Genomic DNA, 26,093 nt, shown 5'->3' with positions numbered 1-26,093 from the left:
CTCAACACCGCCTCCAAACCACACAACATAGCTGGTCTCACTGCCATCTTGTAAACCTTCCCTTTCACTCCTTTCTGTTGCACATCATGCATTTAATGACATCATCACAGGTCAAACTGTTCAGGGGAGATGATGTTCAGTTTTCGTTCGTCTTCGTGTCTCTGCAGCGCTGCAGTTGCTTCCCTCTCAGGCTGTAGGCGGCGCTGCTGAGGCCTTTCAGAGCCTGCTGAGGATTCTGGGACCTGAAGCGGCCATGGAGTCTGTCATCAGGGCGGTCAGCCTTTCACAGGACACATAACTCACATCTTCATCTCTGTGCAGAACTACAGGTTAAAATGTAAAACACTGTTCACTGCCAGCTGTCTAGCCTTCATGAAAACCTTTTATATTTTAAACATGTCACAACTGAGCTGATGTACAGATAAAGTCAACACGGATCAGTAAAGACACAGCGATGGTTTAGTCTCTTAGAAATCTTTATTCAATAGAAAGAGCTCGACTGTGACGGCTGTAACAGCAGAGCTCATTGGTCAAAATCTACAAAAATAAATAATTTAAATACAAAATGCCAGACAGCAGTGTCGCCTTTGTATTTTCAAATAGTTTTCTTCTCCCAGCTATTTACCCACACGCAGTTATTAGAAGTCTGTAGGTATCACAGTGCTGTGATGTTTCTGCAGGCTGACGCTCAGGCAGCAGGCGGAGGCAGAGGCAACCAACCAATCAGACTCCAGCTCACCTGTCGGAGCTCCGTCTCTCTCTGAGGACTGAGAAGTCTAAATAAAGTCTGTTTTCTCAATTACAAAACAGCTGTTCTGTAATCTTAAACAGAATCGTATCAGCTGTGCGTACGCTGGTTTTTAGCCCCAGTTTGTCTCTCATGTCGTTGCGTTAAATCCCAGACAATATTTCAAAAACCCATACGGTCGTTTGAAGAGATTTCCCAAACCACACAAAGATGGTAGTTGGAAAATAACACATCACTTTATTCAATTTATACGACGTGAACCAAATTTATAAACTGATAAAACTATCTCAACTCAAGATCCACTTACTCTCTTGTTCTGGAGCTTTTGACCATATCACACAGTCCTCATTAGCAGTTTTCAAGGAAATGTAGGCGTTCAAACTTCCCATGATTCTGAGCACCTCTAGGACTTCTCATCCATGTTGAAGTTAAAGTTTGACAACTAACAAACTCAATCTACTGATGAAGAATGCATAGTACAGTTGAAAGCTCCACAACAAGCAAGTAAGTGGACCTTGAGTTGAGTTTTTGTCACCTGCTGGTTCCGTGGTCAGAAAGGAACTCAACGAACAGCTCGACAAAATTAGAGAATCTTATCACATATTTGTCTGTATTAATGTTATTTTCTTTTTTATATTTACATTCATAATAAGGAAATAAAGTTGCAACTAAAATCTTTAGTTTATCATGAGAGAATATTTTTTATCCAGGTCGACAGAATAAAGTCTTTCAATGATTCTGGAAATACATGTTGTTGTTAAATGATGTTCTGCGTTTTCAAAGATCGTCTGGGATTTATCTTTCGGATAACGTTACCTGCGCCGTGCTCTCTCGCTCCCGTTTCTTCTTCAAGGGCATGACAATGTTTCAAGGTAACCAAACGCTAGTTTAATGGTTATGTTGTTAATGCACCGTATTTTTAACCGTCACGCTACGGACATACAACCGTCTTGAGCTGTGTGATAACGTGAACCCTCGTAAACCATAAACACGGGTTTAGCTCCGTGACTTGATGATGAGACACAAACTGCGGCGGTTTTCTCGTGATCACAGACAAGATTATAAAAACCAAATCAAAATGTTTTAGGGTTAGTATTATAGTAATGTCACAGCTACGACACAGAAGGACGCTGTAATGATCTGATGCTTTGGTGTAAAGTTTGTATAGTAGTTAAACGGTTTAGAAGTTTCAAAATTAATCAAACCAAAGTCACAGTAACATCAAATCTGTGACTGTCACACTCTGAGACGATGCTACAACTGCAGAGAGACATCCCACCCTCCTCCCTCTAACTCCCATGAGCCTCTGCTCTCCCCTCATGCTGCCCGTTGCGTCTTCAACAGTTAGAACGATCAGTGGTTGGTTCAGTTCACTGCGGTCCACTCTCCAGCCTTTCAACTCCTCCGTCTCCCAGACAACCAGGCATCGAAGTCGCATGTCAGTCAGAAAGGGAAGTGAAATCTGTCTCGTTTTAAACCTTTTTAGTGTTTGGATTTAACAGAACTACTGACCACATCGCCCTGCTGCTGACCGGGTGGACACGCGATCGCTCCTGTCACAGCGATGGCAACTTGCTGCTGATAAACGAGGCAGCAGCCGTTCATCATCAGCTGACGACAACACACCTGATGATGGGAGATCAGAGCAAAGTGTGAAGCGTTGTCTGAAGTTTCAGTCTTGTAGTGTGATTTGATTTCAGACGTTTGATTGGCTGATGGAGGTTGTGGAGGTTGGAAAGTGGACACTGTAAACAGAGGAACTGAAGTCAAGTGTTACCAGTTTTTTTTTTTTTTTTTAAATCTGAAGCCTCCGTAAGCGCTGCTGGTTTAAAAAGGACGATGAGATCACCAGGAGAGGAAATCACAGGTCACAAAGTTTGTACCTGACGATGACGACGACGACAAGACCCGAGACAACACAAACAACATCTGGACCCGAACGGACTCAAGTCCCGGAAATGCAGTCAACACTCATCTGCTGATGGTAACAAAGACTGGGTACAAGTCTCGCCGCCCTCAGAAACCTCCCGGCGCTCCTGAACACATAGTTTATCAAACATCAGACAACCCTGTCGAGCTTCGGTTCGGGTTGTCAGGAGTTCGAGGTACTGGGAGTTCACGGCTGCGTCCACATCAGCTCCTAAAGTTGTCATGTCTGAGTAGAGACAAACCAAAGTGGATCGCAGCCTGTAACAAAGTTAAGTTTTCTCAACACACACACACACACACACAAACACACCACCACCTTCTTCCTGTCCCACCAGAACATTTAGGCACATGGACAAACACACACACTACAAGCCACTTATGGCACACAAAAACAGCGGAGCAGCAGCGTGAAGCTCGGCTGATCTGAAGAGGACTGCTCTCTGTTACCCAGCAGCCCTTGCTCTGGTGGGTCAAATGGATCTACAGCAGACCAGACACGCTGACCTCTGACCTCTGCTAAGGAGACCAAACGCATCCCTGTTCTGTTTTCAATCATCTCATGTTATAACTTTCCCCGTTTCACTTCACAATCTTCTGCTCTGCAAGTGTACGGTCACATTAGTCTTCTGTTCAATGAAGTGTGATGACACACCGACTTCTCCATTTCCAACCACAGTGTTTCTATTGGCCGGCTGTGTGAAATCATAGGTGAACTCTGACCTGTGAGTCCGCACCAAAACAAAATGAATTTGTGGTTTGGGAGACGGAGCAAATATTCGCAGGACCGAAGTGTAACGTAACCGTACCTTTTTATAAAGCGACGCATCACCAGGTTAATCAACGAGAATGTTAGACAACTACAGAAACGCGGATTTTCTTACAACAAAACGGGCTGAATCTTGTTCTGACAACAATAAGAGTTAAAATAATGTGTTTTTTCAACACAAAAGGAGGTTTTATGTCAGAAAAAGGCAACTGGAAACAAACATCTTTGCTTGAAGAACTCTACAAGAACTGCTTGGTCAGAGCTCGCAGCTGGACCGTTAAAAAGGGTCAGTTTACTCAAATTACTTAAATATATACACGCAGTACTATGTAAGACAATACAATCCAACACAACAGCTCTGCCGCTAATCCCACCCTTACTGTATGAATCTCATAATGTTCGGTTTTTGGTGACACTGTCAAAGAGGTGTTAATTTAACTATATGATAATTATTGAGAATTTAGTTGGTGGCGGACGAAACATTAGAAACACCTTTCGGTATAATAACGCCTCTCTGACAGTGTCAACAGACAAAAATACGTTTTGTAAAGGTAGAATTTATAACAGAGCTGTTGTACTGGATTGCATTATATTGTACAGGTGTCACTAATAAAGTGGCCACTGAGTGTATTTTCTCTTTTCCCTCTACTGATACCTCTATGAGATTGTTTCGTCCTCATTTGTCCAGGTTTTGATATCTGGAATTTCTGCCTCCAGCCCGAATACAACAGAGGTGAGTGGAATTTAGTTTGTGTTGAGAAAAAGACATTAAGAATTTCAACAGCAACACCTCTGTTCTAGTTTTAACTCTTTCCTTCAGAATGAATAGTTTCTATAAAAGCGGCCTCCAGTGTCGTCTGTGTATCATCCAGAGTTACAGCGACACTGTTTCTGAAAAGAGATAAAAATTTCAAAGCTGTGAGCATCAAAGACGACATTGTATTGCAGCAGAGGCAGAAATTTCACACAGATATAGCTCAAAAACTGGACCGATTTCACTAGAGGGCCAAAGAGAAAAACAGTAGTTTCTCTTCTTTGCAGACACTCAGCTCTCTTACCTGACAGAGAAAAATAAAGCCACAAACATCTGACCTTCGACATCTCGGCACAAATTCCTGACGAGGGAACGCGTTAACATCCAGCCACCAACTGAGCGAGCAGGTGAATCGTCGCTCACTGTCACAGTTCTGGTTCTCCACCTGGTTCATGAAGGTTTTCAGTACAACCAAACACTGCGTCACCTCATCTCATTAATTAAATAGTTATGAGTTGATCAGTGTGATGAGCTGGACTGAAAACCTCCGTGGGGTCCAGCAGAGACCTGAAACTCACTCCAGGACACAAATGTCTGCAAAGGATTATGGGTACAACAAACATCTCCTCCGTCTAGTTGCCGAGACTCACACCGACCGTTTGGTGATCAGATCAGCCATGTTAGCTTCGCCCCTCCTCTGTTGCTGTGGCTATGGTAACTAGTGCTTCTGTTACCATAGTGATGCTTCACAGAACTCAGTTCAACCTGCACATACATATTGGCTCCGCCTCAGTGCCGACGCTACCAGAGGCCCCGCCTACATTCAGGAAATGACATCAAACGTACGTCACATCTCAAAAACCTGCTTTTCTCTCCATCACTTCCATTCTCCTTTCTTTTTTCTTTCTCTCAGAGCTTCGCTGTCAGCAGCGTCGCCACGGAGAACGAAAACGGCCAGAGATGGTTGCCACGACGACCGTAAAAGTCCTATCGGGAGGCAAATCCGAACTCTCTTGTCACCAGAGGAAAGAACAAAGCCTCCCAGTGAGTTTTTCTAATAAATATGAAGAGAGCGATGATGTTGGGATTCACCTCCTGACAGGAGCGAGAAGTCGGTCGCCACGACAACACAAAGAATCAGTAACAGAAATATCTGGAAGTCGCTTAAACGTCTGGTGACTTAGTTGTGACTTCCTGGAGATTTAAATTTTGCTGAGCAGCAGCAGCCAGAGCTATTAACTGTCAACATGAGCGGAGTGAAGAGCAAGTGCTGCAGTAAAGTCTCGGATAAGCAGCTCTGGTCCGACGTGATTCTAGACCTCTCCCCTCTGTGTGAGGCATCAGGGTGGCGTCAGTTAGTCTTCATCTTCAGGGTCGTCCGGCTCTGATCGGGCGTTTACACAGGGTGGAAGAGCAGCGTGCAGTCCTCTCTCTCAGCAGCTGTGAAGATGCCGGGGAGCGGCGGCAGAGAGCCCTTTGGCAAGGCACCGCCAGTCCTCAGGTAGCACGAGACAATCTTCTGGTCCAGGCGCAGCTGGCGGGGGATGCTGTCGAACGGCTTCGGGTCCAGATCCAAGATGGAGACCGAGTAAGAGAAAGCAGGAGGTCTGGAGGAGAGGAAGTCCCTGAGCCGCCTCTGACTGGGGGAGGAGGAGAGCAGAGGGGGAGTATTAATGAACAGGAAGAAGGGAGCCTCTAATGTTTCAGTTTTAACATGCTGAGCTGATGTTTGGCTCCACCTGGTGGCCTTCATGGAGCCCACCATCTCTGCCTAAGTGCCCTTGAGCAAGGCACTGAACCCCAAAACTGCTCCAGTGGTTAAGTATAACTTAAATTCAGGGACCAAAATTAATGGTGTGTTCAGTTGCAATTTATAAAGTCAACCATTTCTAAGGTTAACAAATTAACCAACATATTAATTAGTGGTTTACTTTATAAAGTTACATAAAATAGTGAAAAATGTCACAACAACAGACCATAACTCAAAAATATTCAGTTTGCAATGATCTAAAACAGAGAAAAGATTTGAGAAGCTTCAACCAGAGTATGTTTTGGTATTTTCTGTGATACGTGATTTTGTGTAGCAGGTTAAAGGTAAATCTCTCGATACAACTTTTCTGTGATGTCCAGGTTGCAACAGGAACACGGGGCCAAGTGTTAGTTAACAACGATCCTTTACTGTGTTATAACGAACAAATACAATAAACAGTGTGTTTAGTGCAGCACTCTTCATATTAAAAAGGTACCCTGTGGACTTGGAGTGGAGGAAGAAGACTGTTGCCAACATGGACGTAAACAATACAGGTTTCAAATTATTCCAAAACTCAGTGTTGCAAAATGTTTTGAGAAAGAAAATGTGTTTAACTCGTTTGTTAGGAGTCAAAGATACACACTGTGTTTTGGGCAGAAACACTGAATGTAAACAGAAACTTTATTTGTTTACAGAAAGATTCACAGGGCACCTTTTAAGTGAGCTGAGGTCATCGGTGAGTATCTGGTTCAAGACTGAAAGTTGACTCTTGTGATCAACACTCTTTTCAGAATTAAACTCTTACCCTTCATCATCCTCCTCTTCCTCACTGCTGGGCACCAGGGCGACCATGATGGAGCAGTCCTTGACTGTCATGGCGGCGCGGTACTGATGGACCTGAAGTCAAAACACACAGCAGTTTAGGCAGGTAAACACCTGAGCGGAGACAGTATAGGCATCACATACATGTGGAAACCGGCCTGATTTAGTAACTGATTTACAAAAACAAAAAACACTGTTAATGGGCCGGTACATTACTTCCACCCTTCAATATCAGGCTTTGTGCTTGATGGCGATGTCACTACATGACCTCAATTGTTTCCTTCTTGATAAGCCAGTTTATGAATTGATCCAAAAAAAATGAGCCTCATACATGACGTCTCACTTAAAAAGGTGTTGTGGACACCGTCTTATACCTTTGTTTTATTTTCAGTGAATCAGATTGTTTTCAGCTCAGTGTTTTAATCAAAAAACTCTGACACGACTGCAGACTGTACAAAACTCAGCTGCTCTGCTTTTAACCAGGACCAAGAGGTACGACCACATCACACCTCTTTCAGCCTCTTTACATTGGCTCCCTGTTGGTTTTAGGATTGATTTTAAGATCTTGTTGATTACTTTTAAGGCTCTTCATGGCCTGGCCCCAGATTATATTTTAGACCCGTAGTTTGAGATCTTCGGGCAGGGGTCTCCTGTCTGTTCCTGAGTCCAGGATGAAACTAAGGGGGACAGAGCTTTTGCTATCAGGGCCCCGAGGATCTGGAACAACCTGCCCGAAGAAATTAGGTTGTCTAAGTCAGTGTCTTCGTTTAAGTCTCGTCTCAAAACACATTTTTATCTGAAAGCAGATCCTGATTTTACCTGAACTGGCTGTTTATTTTATTGTTTATTTTATTGCTTTTGTGTATTTTATGTGTTTTATTTCTTTATATTTCATCATTCACTGTGGTATTTTATTTCTCTTGTTGTGAAGTACTTTACTTTGTTTTGATAAGTGCTCTATAAATAAAGTTTTATTATTATTATTATTATTATTATTAAGTGTTAAAATGCTCCAGCAGCTGACACTGGGAGAAAAGTCACCGCAGGAAACCTGGACCATCGCACAGAGCACCTGACGTCAGTTTCTGGCTCTCTGTGAGATCCAGTTTAATCAGGAAAAACTGGAACCAGACTGACCTTGGCGACAGCGTACTCCACAGAGCTGTCGTCCTCAGTCGGACATTTCTGCAGCTTCTCCAGGAAGGCCTCGTTGTATGGTCCGTCTATCTGGAGACGAGTTCTGACACAGACAGGAAGTGACGCCAGAGACCAGACGGTGACGGATGAATTAGATTTATCTACACAGACACTTTTACTACAGTTTTCTTCTGGTAGTTATCTGTGTATTACCTCTCCTTGGGGAAGTCCTGCAGGTGTTGCTCCACTCGGCGGTACAGAGGGTAGAGTCCTTCAATGTCCAGTGTGTCCAACATCTGAGTCTGAAGAATCCTGAACAAAACACTGTCACTGGGTAAACCCTGAGAGCCTGCACGCACACAGAGAGGAGGGAGGTCATCTTTTCTGTTCAGGTCAGAATTCTGGTCGAACTCAGGAAGAATATTTGCTGCACAAAGATGTAAGTCAGGTTTTCAGATTCACACAATTACCTAATAAGATTCAGATGTTAGGAGCAAAATGTTTGTGTTGAAAAGACACTAACGCTTCTTTCAAACCACAAATATTTCTGAAGGAGGCTGCTGCACAAGAAAAAGAGGAAAGACAGGCTGCACAGAGATCTGTTAGACTCGTCTACAGAGTTAGAATTCACATAAAAAACTTGTCAGCAGCGTGCCGGTACTAAGTAGTGACCCACAGCAGCTCTGCGACTTCTGTTACTCATTCTTTGTTTTTTTTTTATTATTTAAAGACTACACTAAATCATGAAAGTCGTGATTTGGGGGGTTGAAGCTAGGTTGAAATTAAAGTGAGCTGTTTATTTGCACATGTTGATTTAGATGAGTGTGTCTTGGGGTGAAGGGACAAAACAGTAAGGAAAAAATAAAATCCAGAGGCTCGATGACAACTGCTGTAATTTAGAGTCTAGTGTAAGGACAAGGGCTACAACTAACAGTTATTGTCATTATCAAAGAATTGATTATTTTTCTGTCGATCTATTAATTGTTGCAGCTCAAATAAAAAGACAATAAATAAAATAGTGCTAAGAATGTCTGGTTTTGGTTTACAGTTTGCATATTGTTAGTTTAGTAAATCGACCAATTCTTTCAGCTGTAGCTGTTAAATTATCCGTTCAGTAGAACTGACGTCACGATAACCTGTTTGGATGAACACAGATAACAAACAGGAAGTCAGTAAACAGGCTGGTGGACAGGCAGGTTCTGACCGTGGAGAATCCTCTCCTTGTTGAACAGACTCGCTTCACAGAAGCTGCGCCCTTCTCCTTGTCTGTCCGTCACCACCCCTCCATCTCCCCCTCCACCACTCAGCAGGGCGTTCACCAGGACCTACAGACAGACAGAGATATTTTCCTGAGAGGCTTCACCACAGTGTGTCTGAAGGCAAACACATTCAGTGACACCTGGTTAATGTCCTCTCTGCAGCCGGAGTCTGATTTGTTAAATAAAGAAAGTCCACTCTAAACTTCCTAACCATCGCACACTGTGTGTTTTTGTTTTGAGAGGTGAGTCTCACGTCAGTTTCAGGAGTCCGAATCTCCCAGTTAAACCTTCATATCATCAGATCAATAATTGCAGACTATCTTAACTTTTTTTATGTTAAAATGTAGTTATTTATAATTTAAGTCAAACACTAACTCTTGTCAATAAAGCTAATAAATATCCAACTAACATTGTGACACCAGCTGTGAGTTTCTCTTCACACGTCACGTCACATGCGCATTGATGTTGGTATATGTACGTGTTAGTTTATTGCCCAGCTGTACAACACCGTCACACACACATATTTTTACTTATAATTAAAGAACACTTATCTATATGTGTATATTTGTGTGCTGGGTGGTCTTACCTGGATGAAGTCGTTCAAAACAGCTTTGCTGGCCATGTGACTGGTGAAGCGGTTGTTTCCGTACATGAAGTACGGTCTGAGATGATACAGCAGAGAGTTCAGGTCCAACGAGTCGTCACTGCCCTCCTTACTGCTGTAAATACACTGACCGCCCTGACACACACACACACACACACACACACACACACACGTGTCATACAAGTTACATCGGTAACTTGTGAGCGGAGCGCCTTCAGTTTATATTTCTGTTAACCCCTCCACTCCGAGGTGCTCCAGGTTTTCTGTTTGAGCTTTTGCATTTGATCTATCCATTGATCTTTCAGAGAAAACTGACACAGATTATCACAGGTGTCAAAAAAAACAAACAAACTACTATTTAAAGAATATTTTCACATTTTCTATCTTAAAACAAGTCAAAGCACATGAGAGGGTTATTGGTCGCTGCAATTGTTTCTCTTGTCCATACCAGAGAGTTCAGTACATGTACAAACAAATCTTTCAAAGTGACTATAAGGAATCACCGTTGTCACAGAACGAATCAGCAGCTTTTAGTAGAGGAGCTCCTCACTGGTGATTCTGGCTGTGATTCACAGTACGTTACTTCCTCGTTAAAAGTCTATTAAAAGACTTTTAAAGCCACAGAAACAATCAATCTGATTACTCAGTCGTAAATAAACGGCTGCTGAGCTATTACCCTTAAGTGCAGTGCTTGTGTAGGCTAGTATTGTACTGAACTGAACTTGGACCACAAACTGACTGAATGTACTAATGAACCGAAGACAGTCACTTGTTATTGTACGTACTTGAGTGCATTTGAACGGTGATGCAGCCGCTAAGCGTAGGGGAAAAAAGTAAAAGTAAACAAACTACATAGTCTGAACTGAACGAAGTGAGTCGAATCAGCAAAGTGATTCGTGGTCTCCACATCCAAAGAGATCCCTTCTTAAAGCAATTTCAATGTAAGTGATGGAGGACAAAATCCACAGTCCTCGTTCTGCGCAAAAATGCATTCTTAAGTTTGACGTAAGTACACCAACACAAAAGTTCCACATTATACAGTGTAGGAGAGAGACAGACAGGTGTGGCAGTGTTTGTGTCTCACCTTGAAGATTTTGAAGTTGTTCTGAGGTTCTTCTATCAGGTGTCTGACGGCAAAGTGCATTCTCTGTCTGTTCCTGAACAACACGAGAGAAACCACAGAACATCAGCTGCAGAACAGTAACGCAGCTTTTTTATCAGTAGCTGAATCTGCAGTTTGGTGGTAGGAGTAGCAGAGAAGAAGAAGTCCTCTGTGAAACATGTTGAGGCTGTGGTGTATTTGTATTGTACTGTATTATACTGAAAGGTGTTCTAATGTTTTGTCCATGCAGTATCTGTTATTATGTGTTGGTATATACATTATTACAGTATAACTGTTCATGAGTTCCACACACAGTAAATGCAGTAGTGTTGATGGTAATCTCACCCTGAGAACAGGTCTAGAGGACAGTACAGACTGCGTCTCTTCCACTTCCCATTGGCCACCTGGAGGGAGGGAGGTAATAAAATAATAGAAACAACAAAAAGAGTTTGGTTCCTTTAATACTGAATCTGTTGATACCGAATCCGATCCGATACTTCTATTTACCTGAATGTTGATTTTTCACGAGATACTTGATCCAAATACTGAAGGTCCTGATTCATAACGATTACGTTTATAAGCTTAAATTATTGATATGATATGAAGGAAGGTTTAACTGGGGAATGCGACTAGAGAGAAGACGTCTCACTCTGTTGGAGCTGTTGTACAGTCGTGTCACAGAGTGGAGCTTCTTCCCTCACAAACAATCTCTGATTGATTACAGACACCGGCCGCAGAGAGCACTTTATCCTGACAACAGCCAAGTTTAGTTTCAAGTCATCAAGTTACTGACAGAATCAAAGTTAATTAGTGACAGCTGATATGATCTGCCACCTGCAACGTTTGTGAAACTATGAAAGCGACAGTCAGCGACGGCTAAAAACGAGAAGCTGCTACCTGAATGTTTTGTACACCGAGCTTTGCTTTAGTGAATCCGTGTACTTTGCCAATCCAGGTGTCAAAACAGTCACTCACACAAAAATAATGTTTCATGCTCTAATTTTTACTTTCATAAGCAGTGAAATGCTGCACTGGTGGACAAAACACAGTAGAATACAATAAAGAAAGGATGCGATTTTGATTGGCTTTATTTTAGCCAATCCATTCAAATATAACCGCGTCGACCATGATGTAGTTGTTCTGTATTTTTACGTTGAATTGTAGTTATAACCTTATGGAGTTGTTCTATAGCTGTAGGTGTAGTTGTACTGTGGTTGTAGTTACCTTGTAGTGTTGGTGCATGCAGAAGCGGCACACTTTGGTCTTGATGTCTTTGCTGACATGTTTGGAGGACGGCAGGAAACCACATTTAGGCTAAAAACAACACACAAAAACATTAGCTGAGTAACACAGGCACACAGTCACACTCATGTGATTTGTTGTTTTAGCTCAGTTTGTCTGGGTGAGAGTGAATCACGGGCAAAGACACGGGGGCTGCTTTTTAGGAGGGAGAACAGTTTTTTCACTGAGATGAAACTGAAATTAAAACCAGGCTCGCAACTAATTACAATCTAATAAATGTTTTCTCCTTCTTTCATGAAACAATGTCAGCGCCACTATTCAATTTAAAAACAGCCTTAAAAAGAAAACCATGTCTGTGTGTGTGTGTTCGTACCTTGATCTCGATGCAGAGTGGAGGGGTGTGTGTTGGCTGGTGGAGGACTGGAGATGTCAGGTTGGGCAGACAGAGAGCACAGCCGCTGTAGATGTCCATCACCTTATCACAGCGCCAGGCTGACACACACACACACACACACACACACACACACACACACACACACACACACTTTTCAGTACGTGTGTGCTGTGTAAGTGAACTTGAATGTTGTTATATTTACAAGAAAATGGTCAGTTTGCCTTCTGTATAGATAAATGCCCTTGTACTTTTTGTGCCTTCGTGGTGTTGGATATTTGCTGGCCAGCTACAGATTGGTCATTGCCATTAACCCTTGTGTATTTCAACTTGTTACTTACATCATCATATTTTGTATTTTTGGACTGTTTTTGTGTGTGTGAATTAATTATTTGTGTGTATTTGTGTTTGTAAACTTGCTTGCCTCTTTTTCCCCCCGAGGAAAGTATAAAGTAGGGCAACTAATAATTATTTTCCTCATCGATTTAATTGTCTATAAAACATCAGAAACAGTATATAACCCTAGATCTTAGATCATCAGATGTCTTGTTTTATCTACCGGTCTGAAACCTAAAAATATTCAATTTAAACGCACAGTATGTAATTTCTGCCGCTAGAGGTCTCACATCAAAACAATAACAAAAGACGTAGTTTGATGACAGCGTGAAGTAGTGTGGGATCATGGGAGTTGTTGTCTTCATTGTTAAACAACTGCCATTGCTGATAAAAATCTATCTAACGTGATTCGGGCAGAAATCATTGTATTAAAGTTTTACAGGGACAGCTTCAGCGACAGAACAGTGGTGAATAACGGCGCACCATCACGAGTGAGCTATATAAACAATAATAAACAACAGAGTGGCTCGCCGACTTCCTTCCTCACTCTCTGACATATCCTCTTTCCTGTGTTTCCACGGAAGTTATAGCAACTAGAGGGGTTAACGGGTGTATGACGCCGTTGACAGGCGACCAAATGAAACGCACCGTTACCTTTAATAAAATTACGGATTTCTCTGTGTTTGAACATTGTTGGAAACATTTGGGATAATGTACGTACACAACTCAACTAAATATATAACATAGTTCTGGTCGGTTTTAGACATTTTATATTATGCCTTTAATACTATTTAGGAAAGAAAATCAACAAATTGTCTCGTTTTAGCATTTTTGCTTGAAAATTGACTTAAACGATTAATCGATTATCAAAATAGTCACCGATTAATTTTGTTTTGATTGACTAATCGATTAAACGACTTATTGTTGCAGCTCTAGAATAAATTATTTGAGTTGAATTGCCAATTTTCTTTATTCTGTTTTGTTTTTTTTAAACTTGCAGCCCAAAATCACCATTAAAGCTAGGGTAAGCTAGGTAAAGCTTGTAATAAGCCCAGCCAATCATTTCATTCGGGTCGAATGAAATGATTAGCTGGGCTTATTACAAGCCTGCGACAGACAGATTTTTTTTTTTTCCCCAGAGAAGAGAATTACAAAAAAAATAACAAAAAACGCTTCTGAAATACATTACATACCCCAGCTTTAAGTCAGATTCAACACACTGTTTCCTGCTTTTGAATAACAAAAATCCCCTGAGACTCCACAGTGATCTGTTCTCAGGTTTGTTGAACAAAACGGCTGAATAAACTTTAAACTTTAATGATATCAGTGTTGATGGAGACTCATAAATGCTTCTTGCTAATTAAAATAAACAGTCATTCCTGGGCTGCTGCAGACTCAACATCAGATCACTAGAACTACGTTGTGATATTTGACGTCAGCTGGAATGAAACTCAGACTGAAACTGAGGCTGCATTTTGTTGTTTGCCAACTGCATTTTAATCTTAAGAGCAGGTAGAAGAAGAGCTCTGAGAAAGTCAACAGCGTTTTTAAATGTACCTGCATTCTTGCGGACATAACCTCAGAGTAACAAGTTGGACTTCAGTTTCTATACTCGGAAGTTAAATTGGTTAAATGTCAATGCAAAAAGACGAATGCTAATAACAAGGTGACTAACAGGAACAGTATGAAGAGATGCGGGCAGCATGTTTACACAATATTAAAATGTCTACATATCAAATCTAACTTATTTTACGTTAAAGGAATAGTACAACATTTTGGGAAATACGCTTTTCGCTTACTTGCAAAGAGTGACGTGAGATGATCGATACCACTCATGTATCTCTATCCATTATGTAATAGACTCATACGTAGTAAGCTTAATGAGGCTGATTTTGTAACCTTCAGATAGAACCAGGCTAGCTGTTTCCCCCTGTTTACAGTCTTTGTGCTAAGCTAACTGCTGGCTGTAGCTTCATATTTACCGTACAGACATGAGTGGTATCAATCTTCTCATCAAACTCCCTGCAAGAAAGTGAATAAGCGTATTTCCCAAAATGTCAAACTGTTCCTTTAACAGATTTCAATACCAGATGCTTCCAACAGAAATGATAAAAAAAAAAAAAAAAAAAAAAACAGTTTTACCTGGTCTTTGATGTTGAACTTTGATTGACAGCTGTCGCACAAACTCTAGCGGCAGTTTGACCACTTCCTGTATAGAAAACGTCAGTCAGTCACTTTAGTCCAGTTTGTGAACAGAAAATGTCAACACTTCTCTGTCTCTGCTGCCGAATCTTGGTTTCTGTTATCTACTGTATGTAAAGCACTGTGATCTGCTGGCAGTGTGCTCGTACTCAGTTTATTATGGGAGTGATACATGACAGAACCAGCCCAAACACCTTCAGTAAACACCCCCGATACAATATTAACCTGCTGATTATACAGATACTAACATATAACTGTAACATATAACATGTCAGGAACCTGGCTGTAATATCTGATAGTGCTCTAAAATTTTCAGCTCAAAATTCAGCTGTTAAATCTGACTTCCAGTTTAATATTAAATCTAAAATTAGGCAGCATCTGACCTGGGGAATGCGTATGTGCTAAAAACCCTCCAGACTTCAACACTGTAACTCATTGTTTTTGTGAATTTCTGCTCTTAGAAAACTGGTTTATCACCCAGCTCTCATGGGAGTGTATACTCCAATAGAGATTCAATGTGCTTAAAAAACAAACATATGCACTGTGGTCATTTTTTTAAAAGGTTTTGTCCCGGGCTTCACTGTTACTGGTCAAAGATCTTTGATTGTTACTCTTAAAATCTATAAACAGCGTCAGCACTGATCCGGTGCAGCTTTAGTTTGCTGCTCTGAACTCACACAGTGTTTATCAGTAAAATGTCTGGAATGGTGGCAGCAAGAAGACAAATGCTCTTGATCTTTTTCTCCTTCTGTCTTCGATCAACGGTTATCTGAAATGGTTTCTACAATATCAAATGGAAAGGATTTGTTTCTGGAACACACACCGGCCATGTCACTGAGAATGGCCTTATTTGACGCCAGCAGCAGACACCAAATGTGTCATTCAGACAGAAAATTAATCCCCCAATCGGCAAAGTGAATGTGATAAAACTGGTGATTTTCTGGGTTGACGCGCATTAACAATGGGAAATAGGACAGTGGTGTGTCCTGATGACTCAACATGCCACGGGTGTGTCACACACCCCTGATGTGTGTTGCAATTTATGTTGCATTTTTAAAGAAAATGGGGCCCTTTTTCCCTTAATGTCTTTGGCAGTATTAATGAATTATGTCCAATATACCCGACTTATATTGACTTGTATTAGTCATAGTGGGTTTTAATTTTTAGTCTGGCAGCTGTGTGCATGTAATTATTGCTCGTCTTGTTTGTTTTGGCTTTAAGGAGAATCCCAAGTGATCCCATCTCAAGTGATGTCACTTGAGTCAGCGTCGGTCGGGGCTGAAGACTACAAGTTTGAAAATGCCAAAAATCTGGGAGTGTGGAGTTAGAAAGAGGTGAGCTTACCAGACCTGTGTAGCCCACTCTTCATCTCTGCCTGAGGCTCGCAGCTCAAGGCTACATTAGCGGCTACTGGCATAACACACCCGAATCTCCACCTGAAATGTTGGTGGTCGAGTTGCATTGTGGGTAATGTGGGCGCCAGGTTTTGACAAGGAAGAAGAATGCGTGGAAAAAGAGTGGTTCTGCTGCATCGATTCTGACCCTTTTTGTCACCTTTTGAGTGCAATGCTCAATCAGCGGAGTACTCCTTTAATGTTGTGTAAGATCAAACTTAGATGAAGACAACAGCGTCTTACCCCGCTGTGGATGAACTTCTCTCCCAGCAGGCTGCTCATCACGTTGGAGCTGAAGTCAACAATGTTCTGGATCTGCCTGAAGGCCTGCTCCACTGTCTGGAGGACAAACACACAGACAGACAGACAGACAGGTAGGCAGACAGGTAGGCAGACAGGTAGGCAGACAGGTAGGCAGACAGGTAGGCAGACAGGTAGGCAGACAGGTAAACAGCAAGTTATATCCTGTTCTGAGACTTGACATCGAATGTTAACAGAGCAGCGGAGTTATTTGCTCAGCTAAGTTATTATCTGGCTTCACTAAACGAAACACCAACATGTGATTCTGGATAAATGGCCTCACAGAGTTGATCTCCATCGGACTCGGTTCACTCTGTTCCAGCCCTCGGACCTCTCCCACAATCTACAATTTCCTGGTTGGACAAACAATCACCCGCTCAGAGCTTTATAGACAGGATTAAGAATATAGACATAGATCTTCCTACATAACTAGAGACCAAGCTACATCAAAAGTAACCACATATATTTTTGTCCATACTGGGATCCTGTAGGAACATTGACTTCATTTGTCCTCACAGCTGACTTGGTTTTTTCATGTTTTGATCTCTAAGTCTGAACAAAAACTGCTCCTTGTGTAAGACGGTGTAGTCATTCGCCCAGGAGTGTCTGAACAAAAATCACTGCTCCTTGTTCTGTATTTGGATATGTGAGCAGTTACTTGTATTTGGTATGTGCCAGCAGTTACCAAAACCCCTTCAAACATCCAATCTTTCTTTCTTTTTTTTTTTTTTAAGTAAATTCCAATATATTAAATGAGTTTGAGTTTTAGATGAATCACAAATACGCGTCTGTTTTCCTGCTGTGTCTACAAATAACATTAACAAACTATTAACTGCATCAGAAAATGTTAACAACTTTAGTCTACTGGTAATCCCTGTATTAAAAGTCAATCAGCTTCAGAGTGATAGCAGCAGATGAGCAGCTCCAAGTAAATTTGAATTTCTGGGGTGGGGCAGGGCTACACTTTGGTTTACATTTGGATCAGGGACTATGCAAGCCTTTAATCTGACCAGGATGTAAGATCAGCAGACAATAGACAGAGCTGTGACTAAATGGAGCCTTGCACTGCTAAGTTTCTATTGTAACCCTGCTAACAGGTACGAACCAGAGCTTAAACGTCACCCAACACCTCCTTCAGTCATGGATCAATCATTACAGACAGACATTATCAGGATGACTGACAGTTTTAACTCTTCCATCACACAGCCCCGCTGACAGCTGGGTTATTCACTGTAAAACCAGTTTAACATCTGTGTGCGCCTTCAGGTGCAGCGTGGGCCCACAGCCCACTCGGCTTTAACAGCTTTTTTTTGTCTTTGTTTTTAAATCCAGTGTTTACTCAGCTGTAACAGTGCATCTCTGATCCACCCGGACCACCGTGCAGCAGCCTAAAGCCGGGCAGACACTGTACAATTTATTTATCTTGTACATTGTGTTAACTCGCACTACACATTTTCAATTAATCGACCACTCATGACGTGGGAGCTCACATTACTGAACCCTGATCAATTCTGTCGTGTCCAATAAAGTTTTATTAGAAGAAAGGAGCTGCAGATGGGTGAAAGATGAGAATAGTTTGGTCTGTTTTGAAGTGAGAACTTGACGTAAGAGCTTATGTCCATGTGGTTGAAGTTCAGTTGACTTCAGTCAATAACAACTTCTAAAATACCACACCAATATTAAAACAAGCTCACTATAGTTTATAATGGATGTCTTGACAGCATCGATTCCCCTCAAACATCAAATGACAGCAAATCTGGTGGAAATTGGGCTCGATGCTAAAATGAGACCACTTTAGGGTTAAAATTGGGCTTACTCTGTAAAGTGTCTGTCTACCTTAAGGTGCTGTATGCGTTACTCACTGCCACTAAATGTTGCATTTGAGCATCTCAGACCAAAAAAGAAGGGTGCTACGGCCCACCAGACTCCATTGAGAAAAACAGTGATTTTACCTCGCAGATCATCATTAAACACACTTCATTCAAACTGGACAGAAACAAAATAAAACTCACCAAAACCGTCTTTGTTAGGCTTTCCACTGTTGCAACAATCACCAACTCTGGTTTGGTCGAAATAAACCCTTAATTCACCGAGTTAGATGTGAAAAGGAAGCCGCGAAACGGGCTGCAATGTAATCCTTGGGGACAAATTCGCCCATCAAAGTACGTCCACTAAAAGTGCTTGTTTTTGCCACTGACAGGCTCAGATAGTTATTCCAAGTGTCTGACAACATTATGGAAAGGATCCCTACACAGAGAGACCTTTTGTTAAAACAGTAAGATCCTTTTTGCTGAACCAGAAATAGACGTTATATCGCTCTTGCTCGCCACAAGACTCCATTGATAAAAACAATAATTTTACCTCGCTCATCATCTTAAAACACACTTCATTCAAATTGGACAGAAACAAAATAAACTCACCAAAACCGTCTCTTTTAGTCTTTCCACTGTTCCAACAATCACCAACTCTGGTTTGGTCGAACTAAATCCTTAATTCACGCGTTAGATGAGAAAAGAAACAGTCGTTATATTGCTCTCCTCAAAGCCAACAGTTTCACAGGGAAGGACTCTCATACACTGACATGCACGCGCAGCTGGACCGGCTACCAAAACAAAGCACAGAGAAGCTCGGATAACAACACACACAGAGGGAGTATAACGTCATTCTCTGCTCAGGCGGCCATTACTCCACTATATCTTTACATAGCAAATAGTTGTTTGCTGCTTTATTAAGAACGGATAGAACTGCACATTGCAAAAAAAAAAAAAGTAATCAACAAGCACACATTAAGTAAAAAGATGTAAACATTCCCACAACTTGCCATGTGATCTGCATCAAGATGTTTTTACTGAGCTGTATTTTGGACCAGGGTTTAGCGGCAGACACACACAGACTCGTATTTACCTGTGGCGGGTTTTCAGAGTCCTCTGCTGGATACTTGAGCAGGCGCAGAACTCTGGAAAGCTGCAAGAACAGAAGAGAAGCTCAGTTAGGATCAGTGCAGCCTCATTTAAACACAGGACAGACCTGGACTCACACCTGCAGACCTAGACTCACACCTGAGCTACTGAGCAGGCTCAATCCACAAACATCTCCAAGAGATTCCTGAGGTGGGTTTAAAATACCAATACAGTTTCCCCCACAGTGCAAAAGGAGAAGTAAGTCCACTCTGGAAAGTCTGGGGTGAATCAGGTAAAAACTTTAGTAGCTATCAACACAAGCTGTTTTTTGCAACTTAGTGTCAAGTTTTAGTTAGACTTTGAATTAAATAATTTCAGAGGATAAGAGCAGTGTTTCCCATTAATTACCTAGACGGTGGCGGTCCGCCACAGTTTCATAATGAACCGAAAATATTTTTACACTTCTCATATTGACATGAAAAGATATCTAACGCTGTGTTTTGCACTGTTGCTTCGGCAAAGCATCTCACTCCCAGTCAGTCAGCTGTTGCTGCTCTAGAAACAATATTTAGTTATATTTAAAATATATATCAGTTCTAATCCCGTTCTGAATTAATTCCTTTTAAAATAATAAATAACAAAAACCCAATTCTTTATTAATGAAAAAGAACCGGTAAGAGTATCGATAAAGAACCGGGCCGATAAGAGTAATGATAAGATAAAGATGTAATCCTAACGATACCCACCCAGTTAGTGGCTTCACCCTGACTTTGGGAGGATGAGCAAATCCCTTCACTGTAAGCCTTGTTTAACCACTGTTATTTTGTGATTATTATTTTTTTATGACACACAGTGCGATCACTCACAAAAATGTGAGGGATAACTTCAGGACTTACTTCATCAGGGAGCATATTTGTTTCACTTTTTTCCTGCTAATGTCTGAGTGTATTGTGAAAAACTACAACATGTGTGTTTTTTTATTTGATATTATCATGATAATAGTCTAAATTATGTAAAATGCATAGTTTTTAGTCAAATAACATCACATTTTCTTGGGGGAGGACCCCTAAACCTGCTTAAAGAAGAGGTCGGAGAGCATGTAATTCTGTTCCACTGCATGCCTCACAGGTAAATTTGATTACTGCTGTGCTTAGAAATACACTGAATGTGATCTAATATACAAAAACTCAAGAATTGGTATAATTTCATCATTCAGCAATTCAAAAAAATTATCCTCGTCAGAACAGTAGTAACTTTTTCCCCTGATTACTAATGGGAAATTGTATTATAGAAACATTCAGACCTTTAAGCTCCGTACCACATACTGTATGTACATGTACTTACTGACTGACTGAGTTTTTTTGTTGTTTGTTTTAAATCAAACCTACTTTTACACTAATTCATTTAGACTGGAATTGGCCATGCTGACTGTCCAAAAAAAGGAGCCCATGGTAGTTAAACGTTTCTTTACGTTAAAGAAATCTCGTTTAAGAAATTTGGGATTCTAGTCTTTATGTCCATATATTCCCATGTTTGTTTGCGTAAATTACTGATAAAGAGAACAAGTGTAATTTATGGATGTGTTATAAATCAAGAGGTGTTAAGTCCCTGCAATTTACCATTATGGGCAAATAAAGAAAATGTCTGAAAACATGTCTTGTGTGCCTCGTATGCAACATTAATGTCACAGGCCTGTTTAAGTGATGAACTGCACTACCTGTGGTTGTTTTTAGAGAGATGCTAACAGACGTTTTATACTCGAGCTACAGTTTTGTGGCCTGTGCTACAAAACTTTCAACCTCTGTAGCGCCAGTGCTATGTGCAAAAAACGTTAACGTACAGCCCTGTAGTACAAACCCGGCTATGCGTATACAAGGACAAGAAATCAGCGTTCTTTAGAACAAATCTAGCTGGGGGGGAAACCAGGTTTCTAGTTTACATTAAGTTTAAGAAGGTATGGTAATCATCATCATAATAACAATAATAAATACATTATAATTGGAGTTATGTACACTCATACTCTGTTTATCCTTCCACCATTCGTCTCTCAGTTGGTTCACAGTCCCCTCTTACATAGTCACTCCTGTTGAGGGGGGAGTGAGTGAGTTAGGGTTGGGCAATAACGACTAAACATACTGGCAAACGTTAGTTAGCTTATGTTGTCGTTATCTCTTGTCGTATTAGTGGGAAATGTTGCAATTGGATGAGCAGGACTGATTAATGGCAATATTGTATTTTTACATGATTTTTGCATCAATCTAATTGAGTACTTTGACATGTCGGATATTAAATTTGCTGGATTGGCCAAAAACAGACAATTCTGTCTGGTTATTTTAGTCATAAACTAAATGTTTTCCAGAGATTGTATCCATATCGCCCACCCATAATATCTATCTACTTATATTTCTATCTCTGCGACTCCCAGTGGAGTCACGTCAGCATTGTGTCATAATGTGACATTCAATGTTGGAAATGTAGAATACACCATTTGGAGCAAACATACATATCAAGACACCTTTTAGCCTTCAAACCCCAAATGTAAATGTTTCAAGCAACATCTTCAACAAAATAAGTAATTGTAAATGTACATAGCAAAGAGAATATCTGACTGCAATGCAACACAAACTCTATTATCTAATGCTGTTTAGGGTTGTTTTGCACTTCAACTATCAGTTTTTCATCTGTAAAAAGTTATGATAACTATTAACAATGAAAAAAGATATAGTCTGGGAAATACAGTTAAAATCAGTACAGCAATATTTATAAGAATATGTATTTCAATATCAATATATATATGGCAAATGTCTACACACAAAAATTCACAAACAAAATATACAACTTGATACTCAACACAATGAACTGTGTTGCTCAAAATGTTTTTGATACTAACCGAAATGTGTCCGTAGCATCAACTATCAAAAACTGAAAGCTGGCATCAAATGTCTGGTCAGTTTCTGATCAAATAATTCAATTAAATCACAATTTTGCCCGTTTTAGACTGTATTTTATTTGGACAAACCTGCCTGTGTTCAGACAGTGAAAAAAAGAGTTTGTAGTATTTCTTAAAGTAACATATCGAGAAAAAAAAGTATCAGCATTTACAACTGTAATATTTTGGAATCAACTTTTGTAAAAGTGATCATACAATATGATATGATACTCCATTTGAAGTCAGTAAACAATAACATTGAATTGTTTCCCAGCACTAGAAATGTTTTTTTACTTATTACTTTGTAAACAATCAAAACCCCAAGAAAGCTTGACAGTTCCTCAGCTGATTACAACACTGCTGTTGAGATGTCATGCCCTCATAACATGTCACCGATTGCTCAATAACAACATGATCAGACCGGTCCCGTGAATGAGACTTTCCCACAGTCGGTCAGGGGTATGTCAGTGGACGCACCACCCTGCCCAGGTCAGCCAGCACGGATTAACCTGCATGGAAATTAAGTGAAAAGGCTAGATGTCTGCCTCAGAGTGAGCTAACAGGCAGGTCCCGCTATGCAGCAGCCCAGTAACGTGTTTCCGCTCCGTGTGACTTCAACCAGCAGCTGGATGAAAAACCAGAGGAGCTGCTAACGGCTAAATTAGCTCCCCAGCATCTAACATTTCATGATTCAACACCACCCAGTCAGTCCGTCACTTACTGGACATACATCTACATGTAATTTCTAATCATTGGTGGTGTTTTAAAAGCGTTGTTGTCCCGGTGTAACGATCTTCTTCATCGGTTGGACTAATTTGAACTCTTGGCTGTTGGCTACAAGCCGGCTAAGCTAGCAAACACAGGCTAATGGTAACGTTACCAATGATAAATAAAAATCCTGGCAGTTGACATTTCACCTTTCAGTCATAAACTGACTTTCCAGAGAATTACAAAGTTTCCACCGGCAGCAACGCCGAGCTGAAGCATATTTAACGTTAGAAAAGTGTTGAGCGGGCGGTGGGTGTCACATTAAAGCTAAATTTACACTCCTCCTGCTTTAGCCCAACTTGGATTAGCTTCGTGTTAGCCTAGCCTACTCACCTGTACGTGTGAGACCACCAGGCTCTTGTTTCCTTCTCCGTGGTACTTCCAGTCGTTCTCGTCCATCTTGTCCAGTTCCATCACGCCAACGACGACAAACTGAGCTCCCGTTAACGGCCAGAAAGTAACACACAACGGCACGGCAACATACGAGTACTCCAACTGGCACTACTGGCTGCTAGCAGTAACTCAGAAGTACTACAGGACCAACTGACTTCTGCTGCTGCCCGGCCCCGGCTCACCAAGCCGCCCACCGAAATACTACTTCCGATTGAGACTTCAAAATAAAAGTCCCGTTAGGCGGACACTAACTGTTCTTGCGCAATGACACGAGAGATTGGGTTTCACTGTGAGAGGAAGACAAAAAGTTGCATAAAGTTGAAATGTTTTGACAAAAAAATGTGATGTTTTGAGAGTAAAGTCTTAATTTAACGAGATCATACAATATTATGAGAAAACAGTTGTAATTTTTCAAAAAAAAAAAAAAGGCATCTTAGCCCCCCAAAAAAGCACCACAGAGAGCTACAGGAAGTCATTCCTGCCTGTGGCCATCAAACTCTTCAACTCCTCCCTCTATGTGTCAGTCTGTATGACCTTAAGTCATTAAACTGGACATTGGCCATTACATCTATGCAATACTTGACATAATTGTGCAATGTCCTGTGTTAATACTCCTGGGCAATATGCTTAAATTCCCTATTTATTGATTTTGATATTTATTCATACCTCTATTACTGCTGTGCAATATCCTCAGTCTCATTATAAATAAGCCACACTTAACTTGGCAGTTCATGCACTATTACTTTATACCATATTATTATCATCAACCGGTAAACCCACTTTGTACTTCACACTTATTTTATTTTATACTTATATCCACTTGGTACTTAATTTATTTTCTGACCTGTATTATAGTGTATTATATATTTTTTTTGCCTAGTACTTCTATTCCTGTGTGCTCTGACGTGATAGAAAGAGTTTCCCCTTGGGGATCAATAAAGTATTTCTGATTTTAAAAAAAAACAATCTTACAAGAAAAGTCACAATATGTGAATAAATATAGTAATAATACATAGTTTTACGAGGAAAAAGTCATTAAAAGAAAATGTCTTATCATACAAAAAGTTTTATGAGACTATGTCATAATTTTACGAGAAGAAAAGTCATTACAAGAAGAAAGGTGTAATTTTATGAGAAAACAGTCAGATTACAAGAACAAGAATTTTGTAATATTATGAAAAACAAATTACATTACAAGAAGAAAGTTTTAATCTTACAAGTGAGAATATTAAAGAAGTTGTGATTTTATGAGGAAAAGGTCATATTACGAGAAGAAATGTCTATTACCAGAAAGTCATCTCAAGCTAATATTTTTTGAGAAAAGTCCTAATATTGAGACAAAAAATACTACTTTAACGTAATATCATGACTCTTGTTCCTTTTTTTCTAAAGACGGATGTATGTACTGTTTTATACAGTCTATTGTTTTACACTGACCACTGAATATTTTGACATTTATGTCATTATGTCAACCTAGTATTTCTTTACAGAACTTTTAGTTTGTTTTATTTTTAAGTCGTTTCCGGTATTATTCTGGTTAACTCTGTCTAGCTTGATTGGCTTTTTGATTGACAAGTTGTCAATCCTGTCCTGTTACCGCTTTCTACTGATGTCCCGCCTACTCCACTGTGATTGGTCAGACCAGGTATCAACAGGGTTGGACAGGTTGGGCAGGTGGGACCGGGGGCGGGGCTGCAATGTACTTTTGACAGCTTGACAAGTGAGAGGATCCAGAATTTGAGACGCACAGTAGATCGTGTGATTAATGAGTCATGCCTGCATTTACATGAGAAAACATTTACTCAAGTATTGTACGAATTTGAGGTACTGTTTTATTTCCATTTTATGCTACTTTATCATCTTAGTAGCCGAACTCAGTGCCCTGGGAAGACTAGGCTAGCCATCTCTCACCAACTGAAGAAAGCACCAGGATTTGACCGATGAGGCTCTTGTCAAAGGATGGTAAACTCCCTTATTCCCCCACTGAAGTCGGCAAAGCAACAGGGTACACTTTGTTGTGTACGCAAGCCACTCCCTTTTTATACGGAGGTGTTTATGTACACGTCTCTGCTGATTGGGTAACACCTCTGACACGCCCCCCAAACGAGAGAAAACTTACCTTAAAGCCTTAAGTTATTATTTTACATATAACACACACTGAGTATATAAAATATGTTGCACTGCTATACATTAAAGATTCCTCCGTTGCTATCATGAAAAAAAAGCATAAAAATGCTCCATTACAAGTAAAAGTATTGCATTAAAATTCCTACTTAAGTAAAAGAACATAAGTATTATCAGTAAAATGTAATTAAAGTATCAAAACCACTTTGAGCCTCGAACAATTATTTAAATGAAAATATCTGA

The 26,093-nt window shown here is 40.6% G+C and overlaps 2 protein-coding genes across 4 annotated transcripts in view; one reads left to right on the top strand and one right to left on the bottom strand.

Moving 5' to 3' along the window:
* Nucleotides 1-566, top strand: part of LOC122865028 (centromere protein P) — a 100,828-nt gene extending 100,262 nt beyond the window's left edge. Inside the window, exon 10 of one of the 2 annotated variants that reach the window (XR_006375373.1) lies at nt 168-213. Coding sequence is in view for 1 of the 2 variants with exons in the window: in XM_044172943.1 (XP_044028878.1) it covers nt 168-298 (131 nt within the window). In the remaining variant the exon portion in view is untranslated. Of the gene's footprint in view, nt 1-167 lie in introns of both variants that reach the window. The other variant, XM_044172943.1, reaches the window with a different exon arrangement.
* ippk (inositol 1,3,4,5,6-pentakisphosphate 2-kinase) lies at nt 459-23,922 on the bottom strand. 2 transcript variants are annotated; one of them, XM_044172919.1, is made up of 15 exons: nt 23,667-23,737; nt 19,641-19,700; nt 19,157-19,224; nt 16,680-16,775; nt 14,983-15,049; nt 12,487-12,605; nt 12,096-12,185; nt 11,217-11,275; nt 10,854-10,926; nt 9,752-9,904; nt 9,111-9,231; nt 8,120-8,255; nt 7,907-8,009; nt 6,753-6,844; nt 459-5,837 (listed from the first exon to the last, which is right to left on the bottom strand). In XM_044172919.1, exons 4-15 carry the CDS (start codon nt 16,716-16,718, stop codon nt 5,594-5,596), a joined length of 1,296 nt encoding a protein of 431 aa, XP_044028854.1. In that variant the 5' UTR covers nt 16,719-16,775; nt 19,157-19,224; nt 19,641-19,700; nt 23,667-23,737; the 3' UTR covers nt 459-5,593. The 2 variants fall into 2 exon arrangements, with proteins under 2 accessions (XP_044028854.1, XP_044028843.1); XM_044172908.1 differs by lacking the exon at nt 19,157-19,224 and having other exon boundaries at nt 23,667-23,922.
* Between the last annotated feature and the right edge of the window lie 2,171 nt (nt 23,923-26,093).

The sequence above is a fragment of the Siniperca chuatsi genome, linkage group LG2, assembly GCF_020085105.1.
Source record: "Siniperca chuatsi isolate FFG_IHB_CAS linkage group LG2, ASM2008510v1, whole genome shotgun sequence".
In the NCBI taxonomy this organism is placed as follows: domain Eukaryota; kingdom Metazoa; phylum Chordata; class Actinopteri; order Centrarchiformes; family Sinipercidae; genus Siniperca; species Siniperca chuatsi.
The sequence above is the reverse complement of the archived record's forward strand: the minus strand, read 5'-3'. Positions and strand labels throughout refer to the sequence as shown.

Coding starts and splice junctions, on each gene's coding strand:
- ippk (XM_044172908.1), bottom strand. CDS start 23,747: ATGGAACTGGACAAGATGGACGAGAACGACTGGAAGTACCACGGAGAA. Junction 16,776..19,640: donor ACTCTGAAAACCCGCCACAG/GTAAATACGAGT, acceptor TTTGTCCTCCAG/ACAGTGGAGCAGGCCTTCAG. Junction 10,927..11,216: donor CCTCTAGACCTGTTCTCAGG/GTGAGATTACCA, acceptor CGTGTTGTTCAG/GAACAGACAGAGAATGCACT.